The 22,500-nt window shown below is 48.9% G+C and overlaps 2 protein-coding genes across 3 annotated transcripts in view; one reads left to right on the top strand and one right to left on the bottom strand.

The window, feature by feature from the left end:
• Positions 1 to 17,474, bottom strand: part of LOC142497985 (guanylate-binding protein 1-like) — a 53,169-nt gene extending 35,695 nt beyond the window's left edge. For both annotated transcript variants that reach the window (XM_075606485.1, XM_075606484.1), the window contains exons 1-5: positions 17,379 to 17,474; positions 1,720 to 1,919; positions 979 to 1,106; positions 661 to 770; positions 323 to 516 (exon numbers count right to left, since the gene is read on the bottom strand). In XM_075606485.1, coding sequence (XP_075462600.1) covers positions 323 to 516; positions 661 to 770; positions 979 to 1,106; positions 1,720 to 1,912 — 625 coding nt within the window. In that variant the 5' untranslated portion in view covers positions 1,913 to 1,919; positions 17,379 to 17,474. The remainder of the gene's footprint in view (positions 1 to 322; positions 517 to 660; positions 771 to 978; positions 1,107 to 1,719; positions 1,920 to 17,378) is intronic.
• LOC142497992 (guanylate-binding protein 1-like) overlaps positions 1 to 22,500 on the top strand; it is an 851,842-nt gene that overhangs the window by 555,324 nt on the left and 274,018 nt on the right. The window lies entirely within an intron of this gene.

The raw sequence follows: 22,500 nt of genomic DNA, 5'->3' as shown, positions 1-22,500 counted from the left end.
GCTCACAGGCTTACAATGCTTTGGCCAACAGGTTAAACTAAATTACCCTTTTCCAAGAGAATATATAAGTATTTTACTTGTGTATTTTTGCCATATTGGATGTAGCATTGGGCTTCTCTGTTGCTTGTTGTAGACATTTGCCATGCTCAATAGCTCTCCTTTTTGACACTTTTATACATATATATTTTGTGGTGGCTCAGGGGTTCCTATAATGAGCTTGCTGGGGTTCTGTGTGCTGTCAGTCCTAGAGATGTCTGGGTGTATAACCCTGCTGTACTGCTCAGTCCTAGAGGTTACAGGCTGTGAGTCACTATGAAGGTACCTGGCTTGAGTTTCAGAGCATTCATTAGATACTCGTCCTCTGTCACTTCCTTGCCGTCCTGCTCCAGAATCAGAGTGAAGTCTCGGACGCACCATGTGAAGGACGGGAAGATCCTCTTGAATTCAGCAGACTCGTCCTCTGCTTCCGCCGGGGACGATTTCAACCTAATCCTCTTTGTCAGCTCCGTCACATAACTGAGAGACGCTAAGGAGGAACTGGCAGAGCACAGATATACCCAGATATAGCCAGGGCCACCAATACTAGGGACACATGCAGAGCATAATTCATGCACTGCCAGAGAGATCTGCAGAGCATCACTCTGTTACTATAAAGGATACTGCAGCTGCTCCATGGCTTGCTGGTCAATAGTTCCCATACTATTAAACACTAAATTGCTGCTCAGCAGAACAGCCAGAGAGAAGATCCAGGTGTCATTCCTACTATCTCCCTGAGACAGAGAAACAGAATCATTGTAACACAGAGCGTCCCTGTGCGGTGCTAGAGACGCCATAATATATACAGCCACTTAGTCCATCTAACATGTACATTAACCCCTTATCTGATAGACCGTTTTGCAGCACTGAGCAGTGTTAACATGCGTCTCCAGCATAGAAGGAACCAGACTGGAGGTCACTGAGACATCTGTCCCCACTCACCTTCTCCACATCCCCCAACCCCTCGGTGTCCAGCAGCACCAGGGTGTGTCCAGGTTTAGAAGGGTGAGGGACACACCACATCCAGATCCCTTTAGTCTTAGACTGGATGGTGGATCCCAGAGCAAACCCTGGAGGGAGAGGATAAGAAAGATAAAGACAAGAGACAAAATAACAAGAACAAAATAAAGAAAGGTCAGTGATAGAGAAACATGAAGGAGAAGCTTCAGGGACAGGGGATTTTAACAGGACAATATATAGTAGGACTTCACTGCTCATCACAAAGAGGGGAATGTACCTATTGAAATTGGTGTCATATAATGACAATTTGGCCAACCTGGTCTATGTAGCTTCATATCCGCTCTAAAACATTACACTCAGCTTGTCTGTGTTTAACCCATCGATACCATATCTGCCTGACCCGCATCTCTGCAATGGCAGCTAAAGAGTTAATAAATGTGTGTGATTTCCATGGGTAAACGATAAGCATTCTGTAATTCTCTTATTGTCCATACCACTTCTCCTGGGAGCCTGTTCCACGCCTGCACTACGCTTTATGAGTTCTCTTCCAGCCGGATAACATACAGTAACCTGTGTTGTTGTGTCTGTAATTCTGAGAAGTTCTTCCTCTTTGTACCTTCTCATAATATTAATAATAATAATAATAACATATTCTTGTATAGCGCTGCTAGTTTTACGTATCACTTTACAGAGACTAACCCTAACCCTCATTGGGTCTCTCACCATCACTGCGTCCCGCCAGCTTGTTCATCAGGTAGGATTTTCCGGTCCGATATTTCCCTACAATCGCCACGACGACCACGGGCTGAGTGATGTCAGACAGGATCTGCGCTGCGTCCTTGTTGATTACTAGCTCCTGTCCGTCCCGGTTCTCTATCAGACACACGGGGAGCGGCATCGCGATTTCTGGGGCCATTTTCCGTCTGGGGGAATATACATTATATATAGATGGGGAGATCATCACTTTGTGGGAAAGCCAGAAATGTGACACTATAAACATGTAATCTGTGTGTAATTAAACCATCTGTGATAAACCAATCTGTGTAACCATACAGTGGAAATTAGAGATACTGCCGCCCTCCTTCTATATGAATGGATTGTATATGTCAATCGGGTGCATACGGGAAGGAGATAGTGGAAGGAATGAAGGTTTAATGGAGTAACCAAGGTTCCTATGTGCACTCTCTATGACCAATTGAGGGCTGGGAAATATTCAATCCTAGGGTGACCCCTAAATAGCCGCTCACTAATGTGTTAAAAACGTGCTTTATTAAACGTGTACAATGGACAACAGTTACTCCATTAAATAAACAGGGAGAAATGACTACCGTGGAGGATATAGTCCCAACTCGTGTCTGTGAGCTAGTCTATGTCCTCTGTGGTGAGATTTAAAGGGAGGAAGGGACCATTTACATAGATGCATGTACCTTGGAGGTATGATCTATTCACAGTGGCTATATTAGTCACTAGAAACAAACACACCCAAAATGACTGCTGGGACCTACACTTGTATTGGTGCTGTATTAGCAGTCTGATGTAAAGAGGCACTTAGTCTAGGTGTGTGTAAGACCTGTAGTACTATCTATATATATCATACACTGCAACTTGTCATTAACCCGTCTTGTTTGCGGTCCTGTGGGGAGATTAATGAGTTGGCTAGATAGCTGTGTGTATTAACTGAGGTCACATACACAAGTCACGTGCTCACAGGTGTGCTGTTTGTGACACAAATAAAGGGACAATGTACACGACAAGAAAAAACGGTCAGGCGGAGAATACAGGGTGGGGAAGAGGTTGGACTGACCGAGAAACGAAAAATAAATGATGGCAAGACTTGGGGTGACCAGATTTTCAAAATGTAAAACCGGGACACAATAAAAAATGATTTATAAAACAAATTACATCACGTGACGCACCCCGTTGCCATGACAACGAGACACTGACGTCAGGCGGTGACATGTTGCCATGACAATGTGGCATCATCTGATGCCTCGGCACCATAATGCGTCCCATTGGTGGGGGCTGCATTGTGTGTCTGTGTGTATAGGAGGTGGGCCCTGCAGTGTGTGTTTGTGTGTACATAAATAATGAAGACATTAATTAAAATTAAAATAATTAACAAATTAAAATTAAATAAATAATTAATTGACATAAATTAAATAAAACTAATTTAGGCATTAATTAAAATTAAGACTTTTAAAAATGTGACCTTCCTGACCTAACACTTTGCAAAAATGGTCTCTTGCTGTCCTCGTGAGTCAGTGACATCACTGCCATGCAGGGCCGCAGACAGTGACATCACTGCCATGCAGGGCCGCAGACAGCTTTCCTGGGGCCAAGGAAGAAAGTTTTCACCGGGGCCCTCTACCCACGTTTCGGCGGCCTTGCGAGAACCCCCCCTTCTCACACCCCCCCTCACTCTCACCCCACCTCACACTTCCCAGTCACCCATACCTTCCCCCCCTCTCACCCATTCCTTCCCCCCCCTCTCATCCATTCCTCCCCTCTCTCTCTTACACCCCCACTTATTTTTCTCACCTTTACACACTCAACCTCCCTCCCCAATATACGTACACACACACACACACACACACACACACACACACACACACACACACACACACACACACACACACACACACACACACACACACACACACACACACACACACACACACACACACAGTGACAAACACACAAAGCCCCCTCCTCTCCTCATACCTGCCCCCTCATACTTCCCCCTCTCCTTATACCTCCCCCTCTTCTCCTCCCCTCATACCTCCCCATATACCTCCTCTCCTCATACCTCTCCATCCCCATCCTTTCCTCATACCTACCCTCCCCCTTCTTATATCTCCCCTCTTCATAACTTCCCCATCCCTCCTCATACCTTCCCCATCCCTCCTCATACCTTCCCCATCCCTCCCCATACCTGCCCTATCCCTCCTTATACCTGCCCCAATCCCTCCTCATACCTTCCCCATCCCTCCTCATACCTTCCCCATCCCTCCTCATACCTTCCCCATCCCTCCTCATACCTTCCCCATCCCTCCTCATACCTGCCCCATCCCTCCTCTCCTCATACCTCTCCATCCCTATCCTTTCCTCATACCTACCCTCTCCCCCCTCCTTATATCTCCCCTCCTCATAACTTCCCCATCCCTCCTCATACCTTCCCCATCCCTCCTCATACCTGCCCTATCCCTCCTCATACCTGCCCCATCCCTCCTCATCCCTCCCCCTCAGCTCCTCATATCTCCCCCTCCTCATACCTTCCCCCAGCTCCTCATATCTCCCCCTCCTCATATCTCACCCTCCTCATCCCTCCCCCTCAGCTCCTCATGTCTCCCCCTCCTCATACCTTCCCCCCAGCTCCTCATATCTCCCCCTCCTCATATCTCACCCTCCTCATCCCTCCCCCTCAGCTCCTCATATCTCCCCCTCCTCATATGTCACCCTCCTCATCCCTCCCCCTCAGCTCCTCATATCTCCCCCTCCTCATACCTTCCCCCCAGCTCCTCATATCTCCCCCTCCTCATATCTCACCCTCCTCATACCTTCCCCTCAGCTCCTCATATCTCCTCTCCTCATACCTTCCCCTAAGCTCCTCATATCTCCTCTCCTCATACATTCCCCTCAGCTCCTCATATCTCCCCCTCCTCATACCTTCCCCTCAGCTCCTTATATCTCCCCCTCCTCATACCTTTCCCTCAGCTCCTGATATTTCCCCCTCATCATACCTTCCCCTCAGTTCCTCATATCTCCCCCTCCTCATACCTTCCCCTCAGCTCCTCATATATCCCCCTCCTCATACCTTCCCCTCAGCTCCTCATATCTCCCCCTCCTCATACCTTCCCCTCAGCTCCTCATATCTCCCCCTCCTCATACCTTCCCCTCAGCTCCTCATATCTTCCACTCCTCATACCTTCCCCTCAGCTCCTTATATCTCCCCTCCTCATACCTTCCCCTCAGCTCCTCATATCTCCCCCTCATACCTTCCCCTCAGCTCCTCATATCACCTCCTCCTCATACCTTCCCCTCAGCTCCTCATATCTCCCACTCCTCATACCTTCCCCTCAGCTCCACATATCTCCTCCTCATACCTTCCCCTCAGCTCCTCATATCTCCCCCTCCTCATACCTTTCCCTCAGCTCCTCATATCTCCCCCTCCTCATACCTTTCCCTCAGCTCCTAATATCTCCCCCTCCTCATACCTTCCCCTCAGCTCCTCATACATTCCCCTCCCTTCCTCATACCTTCCCCATCCCTCCCCATACCTTCCCCATACCTCCCCATCCCTCCCCATACCTTCACCTCAGCTCTGCAAACCTTCCCGCAGCTCCTCATATTTCCCCCTCCTCATACCTTCCCCTCAGCTCCTCATATCGCCCACTCCTCATACCTCCCCCTCCTCATATCTTCCACTCAGCTCCTCATATCTCCCTCTCCTCATACCTTCCCCTCAGCTCCTCATACCTTCCCCTCAGCTCCTCAGATCTCCTCCTCCTCATACCTACCCCTCAGCTCCTCATATCTCCCCCTCTTCATACCTTCCCCTCAGCTCCTCAGATCTCCCCCTCCTCATACCTTCCCCTCAGCTCCTCAGATCTCCTCCTCCTCATACCTTCCCCTCAGCTCCTCATATCTCCCCCTCCTCACACCTTCCCCTCAGCTCCTCATATCTCCCCCTCCTCATACCTTCACCTCAGATCCTCATACCTCCCCCTCCCCATACCTTCCCCTCAGGTCCTCATATCTCCCCCTCCTCATACCTTCCCCCCAGGTCCTCATATCTCCCCCTCCTCATACCTTCCCCTCAGCTCCTCATATCTCCCCCTCCTCATACCTTCCCCCCAGCTCCTCATATCTCCCCCTCCTCATATCTCACCCTCCTCATCCCTCCCCCTCAGCTCCTCATATCTCCCCCTCCTCATACCTTCCCCCCAGCTCCTCATATCTCCCCCTCCTCATATCTCACCCTCCTCATCCCTCCCCTTCAGCTCCTCATATCTCCCCCTCCTCAGATCGCACCCTCCTCATCCCTCCCCCTCAGCTCCTCATATATCCTCCTCCTCATACCTTCCCCTAAGCTCCTCATATCTCCTCTCCTCATACATTCCCCTCAGCTCCTCATATCTCCCCCTCCTCATACCTTCCCCTCAGCTCCTCATATCTCCCCCTCCTCATACCTTTCCCTCAGCTCCTGATATCTCCCCCTCCTCATACCTTCCCCTCAGCTCCTCATATCTCCCCCTCCTCATACCTTCCCCTCAGCTCCTCATATCTCCCCCTCCTCATACCTTCCCCTCAGTTCCTCATATCTCCCCCTCCTCATACCTTCCCCTCAACTCCTCATATCTCCCCCTCCTCATACCTTCCCCCCAGCTCCTCATATCTCCCCCTCCTCATATCTCACCCTCCTCATCCCTCCCCCTCAGCTCCTCATATCTCCCCCTCCTCATACCTTCCCCCCAGCTCCTCATATTTCCCCATCCTCATATCTCACCCTCCTCATCCCTCCCCCTCTGCTCCTCATATCTCCCCCTCCTCATATCTCACCATCCTCATCTCTCCCCCTCAGCTCCTCATATCTCCTCCTCCTCATACCTTCCCCTAAGCTCCTCATATCTCCTCTCCTCATACATTCCCCTCAGCTCCTCATATCTCCCCCTCCTCATACCTTCCCCTCAGCTCCTCATATCTCCCCCTCCTCATACCTTTCCCTCAGCTCCTGATATCTCCCCCTCCTCATCCCTCCCCCTCAGCTCCTCATATCTCCCCCTCCTCATACCTTCCCCCCAGCTCCTCATATCTCCCCCTCCTCATATCTCACCCTCCTCATCCCTCCCCTTCAGCTCCTCATATCTCCCCCTCCTCAGATCGCACCCTCCTCATCCCTTCCCCTCAACTCCTCATATCTCCTCCTCCTCATACCTTCCCCTAAGCTCCTCATATCTCCTCTCCTCATACATTCCCCTCAGCTCCTCATATCTCCCCCTCCTCATACCTTCCCCTCAGCTCCTCATATCTCCCCCTCCTCATACCTTTCCCTCAGCTCCTGATATTTCCCCCTCCTCATACCTTCCCCTCAGCTCCTCATATCTCCCCCTCCTCATACCTTCCCCTCAGCTCCTCATATCTCCCCCTCCTCATACCTTCCCCTCAGTTCCTCATATCTCCCCCTCCTCATACCTTCCCCTCAACTCCTCATATCTCCCCCTCCTCATACCTTCCCCCCAGCTCCTCATATCTCCCCCTCCTCATATCTCACCTCCTCATCCCTCCCCCTCAGCTCCTCATATCTCCCCCTCCTCATACCTTCCCCCCAGCTCCTCATATCTCCCCCTCATATCTCACCCTCCTCATCCCTCCCCCTCAGCTCCTCATATCTCCCCCTCCTCATATCTCACCCTCCTCATGCCTCCCCCTCAGCTCCTCATATCTACTCCTCCTCATACCTTCCCCTAAGCTCCTCATATCTCCTCTCCTCATACATTCCCCTCAGCTCCTCATATCTCCCCCTCCTCATACCTTCCCCTCAGCTTCTCATATCTCCCCCTCCTCATACCTTTCCCTCAGCTCCTGATATCTCCCCCTCCTCATACCTTCCCCTCAGCTCCTCATATCTCCCCCTCCTCATACCTTCCCCTCAGCTCCTCATATCTCCCCCTCATACCTTTCCCTCAGCTCCTCATATCTACTCCTCCTCATACCTTCCCCTCAGCTACTCAGATCTCCCCCTCCTCATATCTTCCCCTCAGCTCCTCATATCTCCCCCTCCTCATACCTTCCCCTCAGCTCCTCATATCTCCCCCTCCTCATACCTTCCCCTCAGCTCCTCATATCTCCCCCTCCTCATACCTTCCCCTCAGCTCCTCATATCTCCCCCTCCTCATACCTTCCCCTCAGCTCCTCATATCTCCCCCTCCTCATACCTTCCCCTCAGCTCCTTATATATCCCCTCCTTATACCTTCCCCTCAGCTCCTCATATCTCCCCCTCCTCATACATTCCCCTCAGCTCCTTATATATCCCCTCCTCATACCTCCCCCTCAGTTCCTCATATCACCTCCTCCTCATACCTTCCCCTCAGCTCCTCATATCTCCCCCTCCTCATACCTTTCCCTCAGCTCCTCATATCTCCCCCTCCTCATACCTTTCCCTCAGCTCCTAATATCTCCCCCTCCTCATACCTTCCCCTTAGCTCCTCATATCTCCCCCTCCCCATACCTTCCCCTCAGCTCCTCATATCTCCCCTCCTCATACCTTCCCCTCAGATCCTCATATCTCCCTCTCCTCATACTTTCCCCTCAGCTCCTCATATTTCCCTCTCCTCATACCTTCCCCTCAGCTCCTCATATCTCCCCCTCCTCATACCTTCCCCTCAGCTCCTCATATCTCCCCCTCCTCATACCTTCCCCTCAGCTCCTCATATCTCCCCCTCATATCTTTCCCTCAGCTCCTCATATCTACTCCTCCTCATACCTTCCCCTCAGCTCCTCAGATCTCCTCCTCCTCATACCTTCCCCTCAGCTCCTCATATCTCCCCCTCCTCATACCTTCCCCTCAGCTCCTCATATCTCCCCCTCCTCATACCTTCCCCTCAGCTCCTCATATCTCCCCCTCCTCATACCTTCCCCTCAGCTCCTTATATCTCCCCTCCTCATACCTTCCCCTCAGCTCCTCATATCTCCCCCTCCTCATACCTTCCCCTCAGCTCCTCATATCACCTCCTCCTCATACCTTCCCCTCAGCTCCTCATATCTCCCCCTCCTCATACCTTTCCCTCAGCTCCTCATATCTCCCCCTCCTCATACCTTTCCCTCAGCTCCTCATATCTCCTCCTCCTCATACCTTCCCCTCAGCTCCTCATATCTCCCCCTCCTCCTACCTTCCCCTCAGCTCCTCATATCTCCCCCTCCTCATACCTTCCCCTCAGTTCCTCATATCTCCCCCTCCTCATACCTTCCCCTCAGCTCCTCATATCTCCCCCTCCTCATATCTTCCCCTCAGCTCCTCATATCTCCCCCTCCTCATACCTTCCCCTCAGCTCCTCATATCTCCCCCTCCTCATACCTTCCCCTCAGCTCCTCATATCTCCCCCTCCTCATACCTTCCCCTCAGCTCCTCATATCTCCCCCTCCTCATACCTTCCCCTCAGCTCCTCATATCTCCCCCTCCTCATACCTTCCCCTCAGCTCCTTATATATCCCCTCCTTATACCTTCCCCTCAGCTCCTCATATCTCCCCCTCCTCATACATTCCCCTCAGCTCCTTATATATCCCCTCCTCATACCTCCCCCTTAGCTCCTCATATCTCCCCCTCCCCATACCTTCCCCTCAGCTCCTCATATCTCCCCCTCATACCTTCCCCTCAGATCCTCATATCTCCCTCTCCTCATACCTTCCCCTCAGCTCCTCATATTTCCCTCTCCTCATACCTTCCCCTCAGCTCCTCATATCTCCCCCTCCTCATACCTTCCCCTCAGCTCCTCATATCTCCCCCTCCTCATACCTTCCCCTCAGCTCCTCATATATCCCCCTCATACCTTTCCCTCAGCTCCTCATATCTACTCCTCCTCATACCTTCCCCTCAGCTCCTCAGATCTCCTCCTCCTCATACCTTCCCATCAGCTCCTCAGATCTACTCCTCCTCATACCTTCCCCTCAGCTCCTCATATCTCCCCCTCCTCATACCTTCCCCTCAGCTCCTCATATCTCCCCCTCCTCATACCTTCCCCTCAGCTCCTCATATCTCCCTCTCCTCATACCTTCCCCTCAGCTCCTTATATCTACCCTCCTCATACCTTCCCCTCAGCTCCTCATATCTCCCCCTCCTCATACCTTCCCCTCAGCTCCTCATATCACCTCCTCCTCATACCTTTCCCTCAGCTCCTCATATCTCCCCCTCCTCATACCTTTCCCTCAGCTCCTAATATCTCCCCCTCCTCATACCTTCCCCTCAGCTCCTCATATCTCCCCCTCATACCTTCCCCTCAGTTCCTCATATCTCCCTCTCCTCATACCTTCCCCTCAGCTCCTCATATTTCCCTCTCCTCATACCTTCCCCTCAGCTCCTCATACCTCCCCCTCCTCATACCTTCCCCTCAGCTCCTCATATCTCCCCCTCCTCATACAGTACCTTAACCTCAGCTCCTCAAATCTCCCCCTCCTCATACCTTCCCCTCAGCTCCTCATATCTCCCCCTCATACCTTCCCCTCAGCTCCTCATATCTACTCCTCCTCATACCTTCCCCTCAGCTCCTCAGATCTCCTCCTCCTCATACCTTCCCCTCAGCTCCTCATATCTCCTCCTCCTCATACCTTCCCCTCAGCTCCTCAGATCTCCTCCTCCTCATACCTTCCCCACAGCACCTTATATCTCCCCCTCCTCATACCTTCCCCTCAGCTCCTCATATCTCCCCCTCCTCATACCTTCCCCTCAGCTCCTCATATCACCCCCTCATACCTTCCCCTCAGCTCCTCATATCTACTCCTCCTCATACCTTCCCCTCAGCTCCTCAGATCTCCTCCTCCTCATACCTTCCCCTCAGCTCCACATATCTCTTCCTCCTCATACCTTCCCCTCAGCTCCTCAGATCTCCTCCTCCTCATACCTTCCCCTCAGCTCCTCATATCTCCTCCTCCTCATACATTCCCCTCAGCTCCTCAGATCTCCTCCTCCTCATACCTTCCCCACAGCACCTCATATCTCCCCCTCCTCATACCTTCCCCTCAGCTCCTCATATCTCCCCCTGCTCATACCTTCCCCTCAGCTCCTCATATCTCCCCCTCCTCATACCTTCCCCTCAGCTCCTCATATCTCCCCCTCATACCTTCCCCTCAGCTCCTCATATCTACTCCTCATACCTTCCCCTCAGCTCCTCAGATCTCCTCCTCCTCATACCTTCCCCTCAGCTCCTCAGATCTCCTCCTCCTCATACCTTCCCCTCAGCTTCTCATATCTCCTCCTCCTCATACCTTCACCTCAGCTCCTCAGATCTCCTCCTCCTCATACCTTCCCCACAGCACCTCATATCTCCCCCTCATACCTTCCCCTCAGCTCCTCATATCTCAACCTCCTCATACCTTCCCCCCAGCTCCTCATATCTCCCCCTCCTCATACCTTCCCCCAGCTCCTCATATCTCCCCCTCCTCATACCTTCCCCTCAGCTCCTCATATCTCCCCCTCCTCATAACTTCCCCTCAGCTCCTCATATCTCCCCATCATACCTTGCCCTCAGCTCCTCATATCTCCCCCTGCTCATACCTTCCCCTCAGCTCCTCATATCTCCCCCTCCTCAGATCTCCCCCTCCTCATACCTTCCCTCAGCTCCTCATATCTCCCCCTCCTCAGATCTCCTCCTCCTCATACCTTCCCCACAGCTCCTCAGATCTCCCCCTCCTCATATCTCCCCTCCTCATACCTTCCCCCAGTTCCTCATATCTCCCCCTCCTCATACAGTACCTTCCCCTCAGCTCCTCAGATCTCCCCCTCCTCATACCTTCCCCTCAGCTCCTCATATCTCCCCCTCCTCATACCTTCCCCTCAGCTCCTCATATCTCCTCCTCATACCTTCCCCTCAGCTCCTCATACCTCCCCCTCCTCATACCTTCCCCTCAGCTCCTCATATCTCCCCTCCTCATACCTTCCCCTCAGCTCCTCAGATTTCCTCCTCATACCTTCCCCTCAGCTCCTCATACCTCCCCCTCCTCATACCTTCCCCTCAGCTCCTCATATCTCCCCTCCTCATACCTTCCCCTCAGCTCCTCAGATTTCCTCCTCATACCTTCCCCTCAGATCCTCATATCTCCCCTCCTCATACCATCCCCTCAGCTCCTCAGATCTCCTCCTCCTCATACCTTCCCCCAGTTCCTCATATCTCCCCCTCCTCATACAGTACCTTCCCCTCAGCTCCTCATATCTCCCCCTCCTCATCCCTCCCCCTCAGCTCCTCATATCTCCCCCTCCTCATACCTTCCCCCAGTTCCTCATATCTCCCCCTCCTCATACTGTACCTTCCCCTCAGCTCCTCAGATCTCCCCCTCCTCATACCTTCCCCTCAGCTCCTCAGATCTCCTTCTCATACCTTCCCCTCAGCTCCTGCTATGACACACACACAGACAGACAGGACACACACAAAGACAGACAGGACACACACACAGACAGACAAGAGACACACACACAGACAAGAGACAAACACATAGACAGACAGCACAGACAGCACACACAGATAGGATACAGACAGCACACACAGACAGGATATAGACAGGAAACACACACACAGACAGCACACACACAGACAGGATACAGACAGGACACACACACACACACAGACAGACACCACACACACAGACAGGACACACATAGACAGACAGCACACACACACACACACACACACAGACACACACAGAGACAGGATACACACACACACACCTCTCACTGAGAAGCAGCTCACTCCACCGGGTACTAATCCCCGCCCCTGAGATCCTCTGACCTCCAGCCAATCCCCTGCTTCTACTCTCTAAGCCCAGCCCCCCCCCCCCCACCCCCCCGGCATTCTAACATGAAAAAAATACTACCCGACTGCCGCATATTCCTCCTCCTCGGCGCCGCCGCTCGCTCCACCCGCGTATCGCCCTCCCCCACCCCCCCGCGCATCATCACCGACTCCCCCGCACACCAGGGAGAAAAACCGTGACATTCCCAGGACGGACGGGCAACCGGGACAGCCCAGCAAAACCGGGACTGTCCCGGCAAAAACGGGACAAATGGTCGCCCTATATATTAGTCAATAGAAAAAAACACACCCAAAATGACTGCTGGGACCCTAAACTTGTATTGGTGCTGTATAAGCAGTCTGATTTAAAGAGGCACTTAGTCTAGGTGTGTGTAAGACCTGTAGTACTATCTATATATATCATACCACTGCTACCATTACTGACACTCATCGCAGGTGTAACCAACTGGTTTCATACAGATGTATATGATAGTTCAAACGTTTGCAAGAACTCACTCTCCCATGGTTTGCAGAGTGTGGCTAAACATCCTATCACACTCACTGGTGTATAGGTGAATGGGGTAACAGCCTGGTATATCTCTATATTAAACTCTGTAATGTGGCAAATGACCACATATAAACCAAGGGGTGTATGCAAACACAAGTATATAAGTTGGAGTGTATCACACAGTCCTGCAAGGTCCTCTCAGACCTCACCTTGACAAAGCGCCGAGCAGGCGTGAAACGTTCGTTGGTTTTACTGACGTCATCTTATGATGTCATCAGGGAGCGCTGCAGTGGAGGTCTGAGAGGAAACATGCCAGCAGATACCACCATACAATGACTGGTCAGGTCGTATGAATATGCTGGATAAGGCACTATCATTACATGCTTGCAGGACTGTGTGATACAATCCAACTTATATACTTGTGTCTGCATACACCCCTTGGTTTATATGTGGTAATTTGCCATATTACAGAGTTTAATATAACTGACGAACCGTTTCCTCTCCTCCCTAACCATCCTCCTCTTCTCCCTAACCCTTCTCTTCTCCTCCCTAACTCTGCTCTTTTCTCCTCCCTAACCGTTCTCCTCTCCTCCCTAACCATCCTCCTCTCCTCCCTAACCATCCTCCTCTCTAACCATCCTCCTCTCCTCCCTAACCGCCCTCCTCTCCTCCCTAACCGTCCTCCTCTCCTCCCTAATCATCCTCCTCTCCTCCCTAACCCTTCTCCTTTCATCCCTAACCCTTCTCCTCTCCACTCTAACTCTGCTCTTCTCTCCTCCTCCCTAACTCTGCTCTTCTCTCCTCCTCCCTAACTGCTCTTCTCTCCTCCTCCCTAACCCTCTTCCTCTCCTCCCTAACCATTTAACACTCCTCTAATCCATAACCCTAACCCACTCCTACCTGACCCTCCTCTCTTCACTAACTTTCCTTCTGTCCTCTGCTGCCTACCCTTCCTCCCTAACCTTCATACTCTCCTCCATTAGGCTGAGTCCCCGATGGCCCTGAGCGCTATGGCGCTCAAAACATGCGAGCTGGGTGTCACGAGCGTGCGCACAGCGTGAGCAAGGACTTTCATATATGTTACATAGTTACATAGTTACATAGTAGATGAGGTTGAAAAAAGACGTATGTCCATCAAGTTCAACCCATGCTAAATTTAGACAACAGATACTTTATTCTATATCTATACTTACTTACTGATCCAGAGGAAGGCAAACAAAAAAACCCCATTAAGAGGAAAAATTAATTCCTTCCTGACTCCAAGAATTGGCAATCGGATTAATCCCTGGATCAACATCCTTCCCATGTATACTTATTTGGTATATTCCTGTATACCTTTCCCATCTAAAAAGATGTCCAACCTTTTTTTGAACAAATCTATTGTATCTGCCATCACAGTCTCCATGGGTAATGAATTCCACATTTTAACTGCCCTTACTGTAAAGAACCCTTTCCTTTGTTGCTGGTGGAATTTCCTTTCCTCCAACCTTAAGGGATAGCCCCGAGTCCTTTGTACTGCCCGTGGGATGAATAGTTCTTTTGAAAGCTCCTTGTATTGTCCCTGAATATATTTGTATATAGTTATCATATCCCCTCTTAGACGCCTCTTTTCTAATGTAAATAAATCTAATTTAGCTAGCCTCTCCTCATAAGTTAGATTGTCCATCCCCTTTATTAATTTGGTGGCTCTTCTCTGCACTCTCTCTAGTTCCATAATGTCTTTTCTTAGGATTGGTGCCCAAAATTGTTACACCCATATTCAAGGTGTGGTCTTACTAATGCTTTGTAAAGGGGCATAATTATGTTTACTTCCCTTCCATCCATTGCCCGTTTGATGCAGGATAAGATCTTGTTTGCCTTTGCAGCTACTGCATGACATTGGGCACTATTGCTAAGCCTGCTGTCTACAAGCACTCCTAAATCATTCTCCATCAAGGATTCCCCCAATATATCTCCATTTAATTTGTAAGTCGCCTTTTTATTTTGCATCCCAAATGCATAACCTTATATTTATCTGTATTAAACCTCATTTGCCATTTACCTGCCCACATTTCCAGTCTCTCCAAGTCCTTCTGAAGAGAAATTACATCCTGCTCTGATTCTATTACCTTACACAATTTAGTATCATCAGCAAAGATGGAGACTTTGCTCTCGATCCCAACCTCAAGGTAATTAATAAACAAGTTAAAAATCCCAACATGAAAAAGTTCCATTTATGACCACCCTCTGTTGTCTGTCCTTTAACCAGTTTTCAATCCAGGTGCATATATTATTACTGAGTCCAATTTTCTTTATTTTGTACACCAACCTCTTGTGTGGAACCGTATCAAAAGCCTTTGCAAAATCTATGTAGACCACATCAATTGCATTACCCTGGTCTAAATTCCTACTTACCTCCTCAAAGAAACAAATAAGGTTAGTTTGGCAAGATCTATCCTTCATAAATCCATGCTGACTATTACTAATAATTTTGTTTTCCATGAGGTATTCCTGAATATTATCCCGTATTAAACCTTCAAGTAGTTTCCCTACTATTGAAGTCAGGCTTACAGGTCTGTAATTTCCCGGGTGTGATCTAGCTCCCTTTTTAAATATAGGCACTATATCTGCTTTACGCCAATCTTGTGGTACTGAGCCTGTGGAAATGGAGTCCTTGAATATTAAATATAATGGTTTTGCTATTACTGAGCTTAACTCCTTGAGAACTCTTGGATGTATGCCATCGGGGCCAGGTGCCTTATTTACTTTAATTTTTTCAAGTCGCTTATGAACTTCTTCCTCAGTTAACCAATTGGTCATTAATATGGAGGTTGTGGCTTCCTCCTGTGGAACTAATATTGAACTTGATTCTTCCCTGGTAAATACAGAGGCAAATAATTTGTTTAATACCTCTGCTTTTTCCTTATCTCCAACAATCTGCCTACCCATCTCACACTGAAAGGGTCCTATATTTTCTTTTCTCATTTTTTTGTTATTAAGGTACTTAAAGAACTTTTTAGGGTTGCCCTTCCTTTCTATTGCAATCCTTTTTTCATTATCCATTTTTGCTAATTTAATTGCCCTTTTGCAATTTTTGTTACATTCCTTATTATTCTGATACGATGTCTCCGTCCCTTCTGACTTAAAGAATCTAAACGCCTTCTTCTTCTTGTCCTTTTCCTCCCCTACCTGTTTATTTAGCCACATTGGTTTTGACATATTTCTTTAATACTTATTACCCAAGGGTATACACTGATGAGTGTGCTTTTCTTACAATATTTTAAAGACTGCCCATTTATCTTCTACATTTTTCCCTGCAAAAACATCGTCCCATTGTATTACTACTAGATTAGACCTCAGTTTATTAAAATATGCCTTTCTAAAATTTAAAGTCTTTGTTGAACCCAAGTAATCTGTTTTTTGATAATTTATTTCAAATGAGACCATGTTATGATCACTGTTACCCAAATGTTCCAGGACTTGAATATTTGTTATTACTTCTACATTGTTTGATATGACCAAATCCAGAACTGCCCCTCTCCTGGTTGGTTCCTCAATAATTTGGGTCATATAATTATCTTTAAGCACCCCCAAAAACCTGTTTCCTTTTGTTGTAACGCTAATCTCATTGCCCCAGTCTATGTCTGGATAATTAAAACCCCCCATTATGCAAACATGACCCAGTTTTGATGCCTTTTCCATTTGCAAATGTATTTTAGCTTCCTCAATCTCACAGATAGTTGGTGGTTTATAGCATATTCCCACAAACATTTTCTTTATATTTTTACCTCCACTGCTAATTTCTATCCACAAGGTCTCTACATTTTCATCATTCCCGTCATAAACATCATCCCTTATAATAGGTTTTAGATCTGGTTTAACATATAGACATACTCCACCTCCCCTTCTATTTGTTCGATCCTTCCGAAAAAGAGAATACCCCTCTAAATTAACTGTCCAGTCATGAGTTTCATCCCACCATGTTTTAGTAATGCCTATGATATCATACTGCTCCCTTGCAGCTATTAATTCAAGCTCCCCCATTTTATCTGTCAGGCTTCTTGCATTAGCAAGCATGCATTTAAGTTTTTTTTACGCCTGTACTATAATCTTATCTGCTCCTTCCTTTCTGCTCCCACTTGGTTTAGTCTTTAGAAGTTTTCTAGTATTATCTCTATTTACTATGGGTATCTCACTGCTTGTCAAACATATATACATATGTATATATGTAAGTAACCGCCGCAAGCGCCGCGTGCTCAGCGCTAGCGGGGACGCAGCCTAACCCTCCTCTCCTCCCTAACCATCATCCTCTCTTCTCCTCCAAAACACTCATCCCCTCCTCTCTGACCCTGCACCTCTCCTCCTTCACCATTTCTTGCAGGTTTCAGCCCTTACCTGTAGCTGTCCCGTCTCTCTCCCTCTGCGTCTCCTGAATGTCTCTCCCTCTGTGTTTCTGTAATTTTGAGCAGACACAGTCAGAGTGAAACTGAAAGCTGGGTTCCTGGGGCGTCCCAATCAGTACAAACTTCTTCCCTCTCCAGTATTTCCTGCCTGACCTCTTTGTGAGTCTTCACAGGAAAGAGGGAGGAAAAAAACGAAGCACTATATCCAGTGCTGTAAAAACAGCCGATGAAACCACAAGGTGTACGTTCCCAGTAATAAAGCTATTTATTGGATCATAAATATGTTACAAAACACACCAACGCGTTTCGGACTTAGACAGTCCTTTATCACCTTGAGTCTGATACTAGTCCCCCGCGCATGCGCATATCGGCGGGACGAGGGATTCTCCATAGCCGCTGCCAGGGTTGGTCACTCGTACTTCGGTGGACTCCCCAGGGGGCGTGTTTCACCGAGACGATGTGATTACTGACATACGGCGGGTGATTCTCCTGGACTCGGCCGTGGGGCGCATGCGCTAAGGATGCAATTCTCATTGGCTATTAATGAGTTGTGACGTCACAGTTTGGCGCGAGATTTGGCAGTCAGCTGTACTTAAATGAACTGTATACCGTGTAAAAGCACTTCTTCATAAAGTGCTAGGCACGAAACGCGTAGAAGGGTTGTGTCCCTCGTTTTTATGACTTCCTAATAAAGATAGATTTTTTGCCAGACCTGCTCTTTGCCTGGATCGATGTGCGCTGCACACTGTACCCTATACAGCAGCACGCGTGGGAAGGGAGACTCTGGAGGCTGTGAATACTGTGAGTACTTAATCTAGGGCTAACCCAATGAGGTAGGGGAGGGTGTCTCTGGACAACCTACCCCAACCTTCAGGGTAACTTTAGTGCCCCCCTTCTTTTTTAGCTAAGTACATACACAACTGAAAGCATTTATACCCAGTGTGTGCTCCCTTCCTCTATACATATACATAGCACTTTTGAGCACCATTGCTTCACCACAACTTCCAATTAGCAGTAGCGAGGGTTCCCCCCCTCCCCCCTCCCCTTCTGGTTTGTCATTTCTAAATAGATCATGATATGAAACCTGATGGGCTTGTCTGCATTGGTATCGATTGCCCCAAAGTCGATGTAAGAGGAGGTGATAGAATACAGATGATCTCTCAAAAAGAGAGCTTCTGGGTTTACACCTTAAAAACCCTCTCCCCACGGGGATTAAGCATTGACTTTGATTTGGCATCTTTCCCCTGATTTTTTTCTCTGTATCCTGTTAATCATTTTTCTCTGTATTGTGTTAATTATTTTAATATTTCATTTAATATTTTATATAATATTTTATATAATATGTTATGCATCTCATGTATTTTATGGGTTTATGTTGATATCACCTCATATTGCATTCACACCTCTATCATTTATTGTGTGTTTATAGTGTGTTTGTAACCCCACTGATGACGTCATTTTGGCGCACCAGTCCATAAACCTAGACAGCTATTCGATTTTTCATAGTCTTTCAAGGGTTAATTTTAAGGTCTTTAAGACATCGGGATTGTTACTAGCTCCACTTTCCCCTGAGGAAGTGACGAATCCCCATCACGAAACACGTAGGGAGGAGCCAAAATTGAAGTGCCGGTCAGGTGATTGAGCTGTCATAAGTACGGTGATACTGACGTCATCATTGCGGGCCGCAGTCGCGGAGTCACGTGGGACGCATACTGTGTGTACCGAATGCACGGGACATCCGTAGGACTGTGAGAAAGCGGGAGATACCCCGTGGGGGTCCCAAGCCTTTGCGGAACTTCATATCCATTGGTTTTTATTGACAGAAACATTGTAAGTATGTTTCTGTATGTGTGAGGTTGTACAATAAAGTTTTAAACGTTATTGCGCAATCCATTTCTCTCTTTATCCCATGATACTGAGATTTATACTGCCTGTGGACAAAGACCGTTTTGAAGATCCAGCTGAACCAGGGACGTTACGTGGGGTTCGTGAAGCTCTGGAGAAGACAGGACTCAGATGGTTCATCTTACAGATTCTATCCACTGTGCGATTCATTCTTATTTCTAGTAAGTAGGCATCATTTGGGACATTCGTTGGGAAGGGAATCTTTTTGCCGTACGATACTGTGCAATGCCCTGTCCCTGCTTTTGTCTCTTCAATCAGGACCACCATTTACAATAAGGGAAGTTTCACACTACAGTGGGGACTAGAATCTCAACAGGAAGAAAAGACCATCCTCAAGTCATCATAAGGACTCTGATTGGTCATATACTTTGTGGACTTTATTTCATTATTTTATATTTGTATATCATTGTGCTCACCATTTGTTATTGTTATATATCATTTGTAGTTCACTTTCTAGCGCCAGGGTCATTCACCTATTATTTGTATTTCACTGGTTCTCATCATACCTCTCCCATTGCACACACTATTTCTCTGTCAGTAATGTCTTCATCTCCTCTTCTCTTTCAACACACGATTACTTTATCACCTCGTTGTGATGGTAAGGGGGTAATGTGACGGTAGGGGTAGCTGGCGCACCTAATATAGAGAAATCCCAGCTATTTACCCCTAAAAAGACGTGTAACTTGGCTGTCCTATAAATATTTTATCCAGCCAAATCTCTTTAATATCTGGGGGAGAATAGGGAATGTATAATGCACCGTCTGTAAGAATGTATCTCAAAGCATGTATTCTGTCTTCCCTGTGTGTAACACTATGCTGCCCGCAGAGCAGACCAGTCCCCAGTACTGAGGTAGGAAGGGGAATACCACACACCCACAGCAGTGAGGGTGTGCACGGTCTGTGGTAGTGTGCGTTGCTGTGTCTGGTGAGAGAAGGGTAGCCAGATACTTGCCATGTCCTGGGCGCCAGAGGTCCAAGTAGTAGAGTCCGAAAGCCGTGGGTCAAGGGTTGGAGAGAACAGTGAAGTAATAATCCGTAGCCAAGTCCAGGGGTACAAGAGGTACACAAAGTCAGAGGGAAGCCAAGATCAAAGTCCAGAGGGGGTACGCAGACGATTCATGAACAAGAGCTGAAACACAGAAGAGAGCCAGGCACAGAATTCCGAACAGCACAAAGCCACAAGAAGCTTTGCAGAGCGAGGAAGTAGAGGAAGGACTGGGGTAATATAGTGCGGCCAACCAATAGAGGGTAGAGCTGGGGGCAGAGGTGCGTCCAGGCCATCTCTGTGATAGGCTCAGGGGCAGAGAAGAGATAGGAGCCAGGTGTGTGGCTGGAGTGCATGACATGGTGGCCCGCGATTGGTGGGGGGCGGGGACACCCGTGCGGGGTGAGGGGAAAAAAAGTTGGGTGCGCACGCGCCCTGTAATACTCCCGTGCGCGCGACCCAGAAGCGTGGCGGTGGAGGTAGTAGTGGCAGCATGCACCGCTAACGAAGATGGATTGAGCGGAGTTTAGCCGGCGGGAGCGGAGCCCTGATGGGGAGACGGGATAGATAGACTGCTGTGGCACTTTGTTTGGGAAAGGAGGGGACACGCCGCAGGGGACGTGTCCCCCGATTCCTTACAGTACCCCCCCCACCCCCTTGAAGATCGGACTCCGGACGATCCTCCCATGGCTTGTGAGGATATTTCTGATGGAAGAGCTTGAGTAAAGCTTGAGTAAAGTGAATGTAGTGATTGGGCACCCAAGATCACTCTTCTGGCCCGTAACCCTTACAATGGACAAGGAACTGAAGCTTGCCTCTTGAGAATCGAGATTCGAGGATGGATTGTACCTCGAATTCCTGTATATTAACAGGATTGGGTCTGAGGGGGTGAACTGGGAAGTGTGCATTCTGAACGAATGGCTTCAGAAGGGAGACATGGAAGACTGTACGTATTTTCATGGATGGTGGTAACTGGAGACGATATGCAACCGGATTTACTTGTTTAAGAATCTTGAAGGGTCCCAAGAATCTGGGCGCCAACTTTGGGGAAGGTGTCTTGAGTTTAATATTCCTGGAGAAAAGCCAGACTCTGTCCCCTGGCCTATATTCCGGTGCTTTTTGACGGTGCTGATCCACCTGAGTCTTTTGTTTTTGGACAGCACCTAGCAATGCTCTTTGAATCCTTTTCCAGGAGTCTTGTAGGTTAGCAAACCGAGCATCAGCTGCTGGGACTCCAGATGGGGTGGAGGATACGAGGAGATGGCTGGGATGGAAACCGTAATTAGCAAAATAAGGAGACTCCTGAGTAGATTCGTTCCTGAGGGAGTTAATAGTGAACTCTGCCCATGGTAATAACTCTACCCAATTGTCTTGAGATTTGGACACAAAACATCTTAGATACTGTTCCAACGACTGGTTCATTCTCTCAGTTTTACCGTTGGTCTGCGGATGGTAGCCCAAGGAAAACAGGAGGGAGATGCTGAGCCTTTGGGAGAATGCCCGCCTGAATTTTGAAATAAATTGTGTGCCTCTGTCAGAAACGATAGAATGAGGAATACTGAAAACCTGAAGATCTCTTTCGCAAATACTTTGGCCAACGTGGTGGAATAAGGAAGACCCTTGAGGGGTACAAAATGTGCCTGTTTGGAGAATCTATCCATTATTACGAGAACTGTATTCATCCCCTTGGAAAGTGGGAGTTCCACTATGAAGTCCAAAGATATATGCGTCCTGTAATAGGCTAAGGTAAGGAAGCCAGGTGAGGGTGCTGAGGGCAATCAATTCCTGTTGCCATGGAGCTCGGGTGCGTGGCGCGAGCTTCACGCACGTGCGCCACGTACAGGGAGTGTGCGCCATGATCTGAAGGCGGGAACTCCCGCTGTAACCCCAGCCCGCGTGAGGACGCCATCAGGCGCAAGAAGGCATGCGCGGAGGAAGTGGGAGTGTGCGTGAGAGCGCGCGAGTCCTGAGCCCCATCAGCGGCTGTCAGAGCAGGTAGGGGAACTGTGCACCTGCGCATGAAGGTGCGTGGCACCTGGCTCCTGACAGTACCTCCCCCCCCTTCAGGAGTGACCTCCGGGCGACTCCGGTAAGGTTTGAGGGGAAACTTCAGGTGGAACCGTTTGAGAAGAATAGGAGCATGGATGTGATGGTAAGGGATCCAAGATCGTTCCTCAGGTCCGTATCCCTTCCAGTGCACCAGGTATTTTAGACTTCTTCTAGG

The sequence above is a fragment of the Ascaphus truei genome, chromosome 6 (assembly GCF_040206685.1).
Source record: "Ascaphus truei isolate aAscTru1 chromosome 6, aAscTru1.hap1, whole genome shotgun sequence".
NCBI classification, from domain to species: Eukaryota; Metazoa; Chordata; class Amphibia; order Anura; family Ascaphidae; genus Ascaphus; species Ascaphus truei.
The sequence above is the reverse complement of the archived record's forward strand: the minus strand, read 5'-3'. Positions and strand labels throughout refer to the sequence as shown.